Source organism: Canis aureus, chromosome 6 (assembly GCF_053574225.1).
Source record: "Canis aureus isolate CA01 chromosome 6, VMU_Caureus_v.1.0, whole genome shotgun sequence".
Classification (NCBI taxonomy): Eukaryota; Metazoa; Chordata; class Mammalia; order Carnivora; family Canidae; genus Canis; species Canis aureus.
The window spans coordinates 25337269-25349389 of record NC_135616.1 but is presented as its reverse complement, the minus strand read 5'-3'; the positions used below and the strand labels follow the sequence as shown (position 1 = coordinate 25349389).

The following is a 12121-nucleotide window of genomic DNA, read 5'->3' as shown; positions in this document are numbered from 1 at the left end:
TCCCACATCAGGCTCCCCACAGGGATCCTGCTTCCTCTGCCTATGTCTCTGCCTCTATCTGTCTCTCATGAATAAATAAATAAAATCTTTAAAAAAAGAACATGTAAACATGGTATCTTTTGTCCTATGTATCCATTAGTTGTATAATTATTTGTATAACCTAAGGCGATATTTCCATTTGGGCACTATAGGCTTTTGTGCAGGCAGATGGCTTTGTTCAAATACTCCAGGCCATTTAACATTCCTTATGCCTGAATGTTAAGTTCCAGCCACACTAGCCCTGCTTCCTGTGATAATCAGAATGCAACCCTGTTCTCTATTTCAGGTCACTTCTACAGCACAGTGAACACTCCAAGTTGAGAGACATTTTCTAAAGGAAACCATGTGGCCAGTTTTCTACTTAGTGTCTCAAAAAATTGTTTTCATTATTTGCTAGTTGTTGAGCAATTCAAGAATTCAGACAATGATTTCTGCACCTGTGGCACATGGTTAGCATCTCCTGACTCTGCGCCTTGCCTGTACAGCTCTATGAGGGTTGTGTAACTCACTGGACTCCCTAAGTAGTGAAGTCTAAACTTCTGCAACTTCTCCCATTTCCCCTAAGATGCCTAATTATTGCCTACTTTGGTATTCTTAGGTACTTGTTTCAAAAGAAGCACTGTGTCCCCACTGACTAGCAGCATGTGCTCAAAGTAAACTTTAACAGAGAGGGTGGGTTATAGTCAGAGCCAAGGAGAGCTTGAATGTGCTGATGAATTCCAGACCAAGAAGGTCGAATTGTAACTGGTCTTCCCCCTATGCCCCCAGTAAAAACACTAAAATATCATAGTATATATGCTCTTCAGAAGAAGTCAAGAGAGGAAGCAAATTCTCCACACTTTCCATGTGTGTAATTGTGTATTTTAATGTAGCGTGTCATGCTGCAAGTAATTGTATAAGCATTTGCTTTGCTGAGTCATTTTATTTACATGCAATATTTAGGGATTCTCTTTATTTTACTATTAGGAAACATGCATGAAGAAAAACTTTTCACTGCCCATCTGCTCATTTTTTTCATCTAATATAAGAATTCTCTGTTATGACAATCTGTTCCTTAACAGGCAAATATTCTAACATAAGAAGTGACAAAAATAGCATCCACAACTTTGGCAATGTATTGCCAGTTGATTTTATTATCTCTCTTGATGTTGTCTCATTTGCTCAATTGATGACTATTTTAATTATTGTAAAATACAGCTCCAAATTAGAGATGTGCATCATTATAGCAGAGATAAGGCAGAGGAGAATAAAGTTCTTTTTTGCAAAGCCATACAGCTAAGTTTGAACTGTAATCAGTGAAGCAAAAACTGTTTCCAGGAAAAGTTCATTAATTAATATTAAATTAACTCACATGCTATATCTTGTTTGCCTAGGCCTTGATTTACTGAAGTATAATGGTGTAGGGCTCCATTCATCTGCCTTGCCCTGGAATACTGTTACCTCTCTGCTTACCTCCTCGGATTCCATCATGGGGTGCATTTCTGTGCTTCTGTCTGAAACAATCTTTTTTTTTTTTTAAGATTTTATTTATTTATTTATGAGAGACACATAGAGAGAGGCAGAGATATAGGCAGAGGCATAGGCTCTCTGCAGGGAGCCTGAGGCAGGACTCAATTCCAGGACTCTGGGATCATGACCTGAGCCAAAGGTGGATGTTTGACCACTGAGCCACCCAGGCATCCCTGAAACTGAATTTTTGCCTTTTGCCATCCATTCTAGCATCTATCTCCCTGTCCCTGGAGGATGCTGTGTCTGCCACTGTGCTGTTTGCACCATTCCTTCCTCTTATATTACATTCGTTGCATTTGCTTCATGTCTTCAGATTGCTTTGAGCTATCTACAATTTGGCCCGAACTGTCTAAAAATATCCCTGCCTGCTTTAAACCCTCTTTGGAGTTGCCAGCCTTCATTTTAAATTTGACCACATACCCAGCATCTCCTCTCAACACCACAACAAAAATCTTTGGATTGACAGACTGCACTCTTCTACTTTGGACCAATTTTCTTTTCTTTCTTTTTTTTTTTTTATGACGTATCACAACCCATTAGCAAGTTAGCAAGTCAATTTAGTGGGTTGTGGACACTTTCAAAAAATGAAATAAAAGGAAATAGAAGTGATCAGAAATAGGAAATAGAAATGTGTGTATGTGCTAGTTTATGATGGGAAACATATTTATGCTTGTACTTTGGTCTAAAAAGTTGGAGAACACTGCTTTAAATAGGGACTGTGATTTCAGATTGCCTGCATACTTTCCAATGATCACTTCTGCCTACTGTACCTCTCACTTTATTCTTAGATTTTCCCAATAAGCAGTTTGTTTCAAATTTAAAATTATGGGGCCCTGGGTGTGGCAGTCAGTTAAGCATCCCACCCTTCTTGGTTTTGGCTCAGGTCATGATCTGGGTTGTGAATCAAGCCCCACCTGGAGCCCTGCTTTGGGCTCCATGCTCAGTGTGGAGTCTGCTAAAATTTCTCTCTCCTTCTCCCTCTGCTTCCCCCACCCCCTCCACACACTCTCTCTCATAAATAAACGAATCTTTAAAAAATAAAGTTAAATAATTTTCAGGCTCTAATTCATATTTTCATTCATTTTAGATGAATGTATCCTGTGAGATTGCCAGATTTAATGAGTAAGACACAGGATGTCCAGTTATATTTGAATTTCAGATAAATAATAATTTTTAATATAAATTTGTCCCAGTATTGCATGTTTATCTGGAATTCATATTGAACTGGCCATGCTGTGTTTTATCTACCAACATTAATCCTATTGAAAAATCAGCACTAGACCCTAGTGGTAGAAAAAACTGTGGTTTTTCCATCATCTGTAATGCAAAATAAAAACTGTAGTAAGCCCCAAATAAATGTAAGGATGATCTGAATTTTCCGTGTTATACTCAGTTGCTTTTTTAAAAATTAGAAATCAAATTCCTCCAGTTGTGAAAAATAATATAATAAATAATAAAAACTCAACACTAGATATTCCAGATTGGGGCAGGCCATCCCCCTCAACTAAGTGAAAAAAAGCAAGGGGAGCTGATGAATGATCCAAGAAGAAAATGCTCAGAAAAGAAAGAAGGAAAAGGACACATGGAAAGTGCTATGAACTGAAAATACCAAATGGGAATAGTATCAGAATCACAGCAGATCAAGCAGTAGTACGGGATTCTTAGGAACTCATATAAAATCTGAGAATCCTGTCAGGGAGAAGTGGTAACTTTGGGGTTGAAATATAAATGTAGCAAAAAAAAAAAAAAAAAAAAAAAAAGATGTAGCAGCATCTTGGTTTTCATATTGGAGACATTATTAAGGTACAGGAATTCAATTGGTCATATAGCAGATGTCTAGAGGTCAAACAGATACAACAGAGCACCAAATCTTTCAGAAACAGTAGCTAGGATTTTGAAGCGAAAATTGTTGAGGTCCAGAGTGAATGCAGATTTGATATAGGCAGGCTAAATGTCTGGCTTTTTGTCTTATTGATTATTACCATGCATGTGCTATTTACCTAAGAGTATTTATATAGAGCCTGGATGAAAGCATTTTTCAGAATCACTTTGGAATTAATCAAATAATTACCAATAAGTGATTCCAATAATTTGATGTATCCAGGCACTTTAGTGGTGTAGAACCATATCTAGCAGTATTCAGGGATAATTATACTGTCTATGCATTCAGTAGGTGTTTGTTGAATAAGTAAACGTTAGGTTAAAAACGTCTTCATCTTTGAAAGACAGTTTCCATATGCACCTTTGCAAATTAATAATTACTCCTGTCAAAGTACAACGATGCTTCCTGCTTATCTTTTCTCATGTGAGAAATGGGTAAAAGAGAACCCATGTAAGTATAAGGGCAAACCATTGGCTAGACATTTCAGTTTTGTAATATATCTTAAAAAATTTCTGAGCAAGATGTTATACCATTTGCAGATTTTTATAGTCCTAATTCTCTCCTTCCAAATGTATTCAAGATACACAGTGTGTAAAGTAGATAAAGGCACAGTAGCCCTTGATGACTAAGAGATGTTACAGTGAACCAAGACTTCCATTCCCCAGATAGAGGTTTCTCTGGACTAGGGTGTGCTGTTTATGAATCAGGAAATATGAGCTCTTTAATAGCATTTAGATTTATAGGCTTTATTCAATTATAGTTAAATTTTATTAGTTTTTAAAGATACATTTTCTATAGTTGTATTATCCAGTTATGTATATTGCAGGTGATTTGTGATAGAATAGCACAATAATAAATATCACAATACTAAATATAATGAGATAAACAAATTTCACTAGGAGATTATTTCTAAATTATTTTTTCCCAGAATCTCAAGAGAAAATATCAAAAGTTTGGCCCCAAGGGCAAATTCTTCCATAAAGTGTACTGCATGGTATTCAGCAACAAACATGTTTTTAATGTTATTATTACAGTAAAATAAAAATATTATTGCTATTCTCTAAATTCATTTTATAAAGTTAAGGAACAGTAATTTTAAAAATAGTGTGATTAGACCAATTTTATTTGCTCTGATGCTCAGTATCAATGGAGCACACTATACCTAGGCAGCAAGCTGAAGAGTAATTTTTTTTAATAAAATAATTTTTTATTGGTGTTCAATTTACCAACATACAGAATAACACCCAGTGCTCATCCCATCAAGTGTCCCCCTCAGTGCCTGTCACCCACTCACCCCCACCCCCCGCCCTCCTCCCCTTCCACCACCCCTAGTTCATTTCCCAGAGTTAGGAGTCTTATGTTCTGTCTCCCTTTCTGATATTTCCCACACATTTCTTTTCCCTTCCCTTATATTCCCTTTCACTATTATTTATGAAATTTAGCACTGCCTCCTACTTTTCCAAATTACTGGTATTTAGTAACATTAATTTAGTTTCTGTTTGTTTTTGTTTTGTTTTTGCTAGGGAACTTAGGACAATATGACATGATTTTGGTGGGTTAAGCTTTTGGCTTTAGCCATTTTGCTTTGCTTTAAAAAATGCTTGCTAATGTTTATGATTGACCAGTGTCATGTGATATCTCTGTTTCAGTTCACCGGTTAAAGCTTGCATCTTAAGCTGAGAATGACTCCCCTACTGGTGGATTTCCTTCAATAATTGGAATTCTGATTCCCTTAGAAATATGCTACTCATACTCCTTGTTCTTTCTATTAAAAGCTGAAGTCCTGGGATCCCTGGGTGGCGCAGTGGTTTGGCGCCTGCCTTTGGCCCAGGGCGTGGTCCTGAAGACCCTGGATCGAGTCCCATGTCGGCCTTCCGGTGCATGGAGCCTGCTTCTCCCTCTGCCTGTGTCTCTGCCTCTCTCTCTCTGTGACTATCATAAATAAATAAAAATTAAAAAAAAATAAAAGCTGAAGTCCTATGCATTTAGTTCCCAGCTGTTAAGTATTACAATACTGTTGCAATGCTCATCACTTTTGCCATCAATTCTGCTGAACAGGCTGTTGTTAATTTCCTCCAGGTGGAGCTCTGCATTTTTACTATACAGTCTGATGTGTTTCTTGTGGAACTCTGTAACCCAAGTCAAGATACAGAGAGTTTGACTGCCCCTTGTATTCAGAATGGTTGCCTCAAACTCGTTAGAGCATCTTAAACTTACGAAGAACCTCACACTGGGAAACATTATAAACATTTCAGGATATTAACCTATGCTGTGAGGTTAATATTCCAAGTCTTTATGGATGAGTCTCTCTCTCTCTCTCTTCTCTCTTTCTCTCTCTCTCTCTCTCTTTGATGCTGATAAGCAGAAGAGGCTATAAATTATAGATATTAAGGGGATAGACTCTGAAAACATTGCCACCTGAGTCCTCTTTACTCGTTTGACAAATATTACCACCTCTCTGAAGCTTAGTTTCCTCATCTTTTGAACAGAGATGACAATAGTGATGATGGTAATCTATTCCTGGGGTTGTTGGGGGGATCAAAGGGTAAAATTCATGTAAAATATTTGCTTAGTATAATCGAGTTATTAAGGACTCAATTAATGGAAAACTTACACATGCATTTTTTAGGAAGCATTTCCTTTCGTGTAAAACAGCAATATTGAGTAATAGTTGTCATATATTGAATGAGAATCTTAATTTTGAGAACTGTCCATTCTCTACCATGTCAGAAACCAGAATATTGCAGGTATATGTGCTAAGCTGAATACATTTAGAGCACCTTTCTTCTGAAAATGTTCAGAAATTAAACAGTTAAAATTAGAGAAGAGGCTTGGGACTGAGGAAGAAGACGGACAAATAGCCCCATTTAAAATTTTTTTCTCTGTTAGCAATGTTGCTATCAAAATTTTATGGCTTGGGTTAATAAGATGAGCTTGTATCATGTAACTCTGAGACACACAGTCTGAGAAAGTACAGCAAAGCAATGGTTTATTATTACATTGCTTTGATTAACTGATTAATTTCTTCAATTTTCCTAACTTGGTGTTACTTCATGCATTCAGATCCAGGTAGGAAAGATTTACTTCTGAAGATAAAGCTCTACTATTCAAAAATAAATATAAGAAAATTTTAGGAATTATATATTACTGAATTTACAAGATAAGATTTGCAAACCAATTTAACTACAATCGCTCTTTTATTTCAGTTCTTTTGGATCACTGATATTTTTACCTTAACAGAACTATGTCTAGAGGAAGCCAGAATCTGGCTTTATGGTTGTAAGGTTTTGAAAAATTATTGTTTCTTCTTTTTTCAGAATGGCAGGGACATGCCCAGCCTCTTTTCCATAATACTATTTGTCGGTAAACTTTTCAGAAATGTGTCCCTAGTAGTTTGTTGTTGTTTTAACCCACAAGTGGAAGATTAATAGCAGTGCCTGGGACTTGATCATCTGGCCTTATTTGGATGGATCTGTTTATCATTAGATTATTAATGCCATGCTATCTTTGCAATAGAGGCCAATTTTATTGTTTAATCTATCAAAAGATGCTGCAGTTCAATTATTTTTATGTAGAGTATCACCATATTTTTTGATAGGAGAGGTCATTTCTACTTGTATTAATAATTTGATTCATGATATTCTACATTATTGCACTCCAATTTTAATGGACTTAGAATGTAATGTTTTCACTGATAACAGTATTAATGATGTCCAAAAACAGAGAACTTAAGGTCCTTAGAAGTGGTAAGTCATGAAAAAAAATCTGTTGTGCCACAACATCCCCACCCCCCAACCATAGAGTTAAAAGTAACAATAAATACTCAGACATAACTTACGTTTAAGGAAGTTTTACATGTGCTGACTTTGTCTTGAGAGGATGCTTTGATACTTCAGGTGTTATTGAAATAGACCATTTTTAAAAATCTATTTTGAGATTTCTGCTTTCCTTGGACCCTACACATTTGTCCATTGGATAAGCCCACATGGTCCATTCATTTACTTTGTAGAAATAGGCCAGGATTTGGGAGATCCACACTTCCAACTCTGTTTTATCCTCTGTCATGTAACCATGGCAGTTCATTTCATCTCTTTATACCACTTGATCCACTTCTCAGAAAATTACTGTAAAATCTGTTTAGCTACTATCTAAAAGAATGGATACAAAAAGTCAATGAAAAATATAAAGCATTATATAAATCTAAGAAAACAGGTGTGGATTTACAGGAAAAAAAGCATTTCTATGAAAGAGGTACCTCCTGATAAATGGCGTTTGGTTATTAGTTTATAAATTTCAATATGGCTAGGTTCTGGTCCTTCCTTTAGATGTTAATTTCTATTAAAAGCAATATATGTGGCTTGTCATAAGGCAGTTGTCTTTTTAGTGTTTAGTTTAGGGAGAGGAAGACTAATATCCATTAGTGTTTTGTTTTGCTTATTATTATTAACAAGATGCAGTGTTTCTGCATGGGCAAATTCTAAGTAAGTACTCTATCCTTCCAAAATATAAAGATATTTCTAAGAATACATTTTCAAGTAAAGTATTAATCTCATCCAGCATTCTAGAAAATGTTCTGTACTCTATATTCAAAGCTCAGTTTCTATCCTAGAAACAAATAAGTGATTAGATTTGAAGAGTGAGTCAAGGAAATAGACACTTATGAATGATTAGAGCATTTTATATAATTAATTATAGTATTGATAGAATGGTATTTCAAGTCAGAATATTTTAAAATTTTGGTCCCTTACTTCTAGGTTTCATTTACAACTGCTCTTACATATTGCATAAAAGATGTTAGGACTTTGATGAATGGACAGCCTAGAACACATCCCTGAATTTTCTCACCATTTATGAATATCTATTTAAAGTTGATTCAGCATTTCAAATGTTCACTCCTAGTAAATAGAAACAGGAGCTTTCACTAGAGAAGGAACCATAAGGGCATTAAGCCCCTGCCTCAATTTCTAAAGAAGCTTCACATGTAGGCTTTCAGTGTTATCTCTAAATGGGGTTACCAGAGGATACCAACAGGATCAAAAGACAGGGCTTTAATTATGAAATGTATTTATTCAAATGTACCATAATTTAAGAACTTTTGAAAAATATTTCTTCATTTTGCAAAATATTCTAAGAACTTTATCAATGAAGGTTGCTTAGGATTCTTAATGTCAAAGAAGGCTGGGAGGAAAAATTCTAGATAAAGAAAAAGAAATTATTTTCCATCTTCACCTCCATAGCAAGAGAAATATTATTTCATAAATGAGTGTGAGATATGTCTGGGATCTTGTGTCCTTGTGCATAAGAAGACTCCGTGGTCTGTGGGCCTAGTAAGCATGAGGTGAGGAAGAAAGGATTCAAGGAGAATAAGATGCCTTGGCAAGCCTCCCCATAGAATGGATTCTGAACACCAAGAAAAGTACCCCTTAGGAAGTGCTTTTATCCACTTTTTAACATGTAGTGACATACCAAGTGCTGTGTCAGAATAACATCACAGAGAATAATGTGATAAAATACTTGCTATTTTTTTCCTAAGATATAAAATGGGAATTTATATATTTTTCATGTACACATGTACATATGAACACAAACATCTTTGTGACCATTACATGTACTCTGTTTTTCGGAGTTAAACTATAAAATAAATTTAATATGATTAATAATGATTATTGAAACATGGATTTGGAGCAAAGTAATGCTAGGACAAGTAATATGGTTGAGATTAGTCTTAAATCTGTCTAGAAGGGATTCCTACACAAGTGCCTTATTAGCATTGGGAAGAAGGCAGATTGTGGAGAGCATCAGGACACTGGAAGCATATGCAGGGTGTCTTCAAGTCCACCATTTGCCCATCATTTTTCAATGGAAGATTTCTCTTTTATATAAGTAGAGAAAGATGTAATAGAAATCCTCTATGAAAATCAATAGAACGTTCTTCTCAAAAGCTATTTGTTGAGGAATTTATGGTCAGCCACAGAGTTCCAATGAGCCATGACTCCATGTGAGTTAAAATATCAGGGACCAGGCATGCATCATGGATTTTTTTTTTAACTTCAAATTATTTTAATATAGGTTTTCAGAGAGTCAGAAAAAAAAAAAGATCTCTAATCAGATAAACAAATCAGGCAGAGGTGTGAATTCCCTCAGTAAAATAGATAAATAGGAATCAAATTCGTGTGTGTGTGTGTGTGTGTGTGTGTGTGTAGTTAGGGAAATAACAAGAGAGAGTGAGATTTTAAATTGTGTATATATTTCCTTATTTGAAAACTAATATTAAATAGTTTAATGAAACACTTTTAAATTGTTCTCTTTACTTTTCTCTCACGATTCTTTGTATAGTATAAAAATGCACATTTTAAAAAACTGGACATCTTAATTTACAAATGATAGTTATATTAAAAACTCTAGTGGAGTTGAATTTTATTTTTTTATTTTTATTTTTATTTATTTATTTATTTTTGGAGTTGAATTTTAATTACCTGTGTATGGATCATCCACAATAGATTTAATTGTGGACTTACACTTTCTCTTTGGTATTCTTTTTTTTTTTTTTTTTGTCTTTTTGGTATTTTTATGGCTTTTTTTGCCCTGATCCAGGATAAGTGATGCAAACTGATTTTATTATTAAATTCAAGGCAAAGTATGCTTTACAATTTTGGATTTTAGTGCATAGGGTTTCTTCAATGTTGGTTTTTTCCTACAGCCTGAATAGGTAAATATTAATCCCATCACTATTAATGGAATTGTTGTAGACTTGGACTTAATTATACATAAGATGCATATTTTCTTTCCTTTCTACAATTAAAATATAATAGTGTTCATGAGAGCTGGTGCATGTATCTGAGCAACTGTCTGTAGCATTTACGACTAATTTGCAACTCATTTCTTCTTCTGTATCTCATGTTTTATGTACCAGCATTAGTGCTATGGTGGAAGACTAATGCCCTGTATCACACTCCTTAATAGCACTGTATCAGTCAGTGTCTGCTTTTATTTAGAGATATTTAGCAATATATCAGCTTCACTTCTGAAGTTACTTGCTTTGATAAGAGAAATACTCTGGTTTTTGAAAAGTTAATATTTAAAAATTTTCTGACAGAAGTATTTATTTCTAATATGATTCTAGATCATGGTTCTGAAAATAGAAGCTCTGTATAGGGTATGGGGAAAGCTTACTCTGACAGCGTGAGCTATTGTAGACATAAATTATGAAATACTGACATAAGATAATACATGGAATAAGTGGCCAAAATGCATTTCCAGGTGTGTCATTTTCTGTGGAAGGGATGATTCACTGCAGTAAATATATACATAATTTCTCTTAGAATTATCTATTATTTTCAATTAAAGTGTTTTGAAAAGCCATAATGAAGAAATGCTCATTAATGCAAAATCCAAAGTTTATTGTTAATAGTTGGGGCTAAATTTTTAAAAATATATGTAAAATTGGATAAAACTATGATGGTGCTAGCAGTACTTTTAAAAACAACGTTGACAATTTTTAACAAGGAAAATTCACTAGAATATCTGCACATTATGATTACTTTTCCTAAAAGAAATGCAGAAATATAAACAGATATCCATCCAGATGTGGTTGATTCTTTTTCGCCACATCACATTATTAGCTATTATTAAGAGACATGCAATCAAGTTGGATAGATATTTCTTGAAATGATGCATGGTATGCAGTGCATGCTTTCATTGTGCTTCCTGCCATTATGGAATAATGCGTCTTATTTGGAAATACAATGATCATTTCTGTTGACTCATGCTCAGTCAGCTTATATAATAACACCTCTATTTTGTGAATCATTTCAGATTTCAGAGAGCTATGCCTTCCTACCAAGAGAAGCGGTGACACGGTTTCTAATGAGCTGCTCAGAGTGCCAGAAAAGAATGCATTTAAACCCAGATGGAACAGATCACAAAGGTAGCCACAGTGTCAAATAGTGAGATTTAAAGTAATTTTATTCATAATGTCAATTCATATCCCACATTTTTATAAAAATGTGGTAGACTGAAACAGTTCAACAAGTCAGATCATCTCATTTATTTGAGTAGGAGGCAGTGAATATTGAGTATCTACTTACAGAATGATTCTGTGCCCATTTTCAGAAGAAAGGCAGTTTTGACTGTGGCAACTAACTTTTTTCCTATGATAATGTTTTAATTTTCACATATTGTGTGTATTCCATAGTATTTTAAATGTACTTAGCAAGGAAATGGATGTTCCATTGGTGTCCTTTTAAATCTACCAATTCCTTATTTCTGAAAGTGATGAGTAGCGTGGAGCTCCTTCACTTAAAATGTTTACGTCGTTACAATTTGTCCTTAGCTCTCATTAAAAATTATTTAGATGGTTTTTCTAATCTATCAATTTCTCTCAGAGTTTAAATTAGTCTCAAAGGTACTTTTAGGCTAGTTCATTCCCATGTGTTGGGGAATGAATAGACAAAAAAAAGAAAAATGAAAAAAACATACAAATTTTCTTTTTCACTCAACTAGCACATAGCTAAAGTAGGTATGCAGCAAAGGAGAAAAAAATACAAAAATACAAATAATTGTGCTTAATCACTATATGATTTTCACCCACCATTGTTGCTGGGGTATCAAAAAGCTTCCCTGTCATTAGAAATAACTAATTTATCTGTAGTGTTTATTTGTCCCATACACTTTTGTATAGTTATTTTTTCT

General features: G+C 34.6%; 1 protein-coding gene across 13 annotated transcripts in view; it reads left to right on the top strand.

Moving 5' to 3' along the window:
* Positions 1 to 12121, top strand: part of NOL4 (nucleolar protein 4) — a 524626-nt gene that overhangs the window by 240529 nt on the left and 271976 nt on the right. For all 13 annotated transcript variants that reach the window (XM_077900412.1, XM_077900413.1, XM_077900408.1 and 10 more), the window contains one exon: positions 11246 to 11357. In XM_077900412.1, the coding sequence (XP_077756538.1) occupies positions 11246 to 11357 (112 nt within the window). The remainder of the gene's footprint in view (positions 1 to 11245; positions 11358 to 12121) is intronic.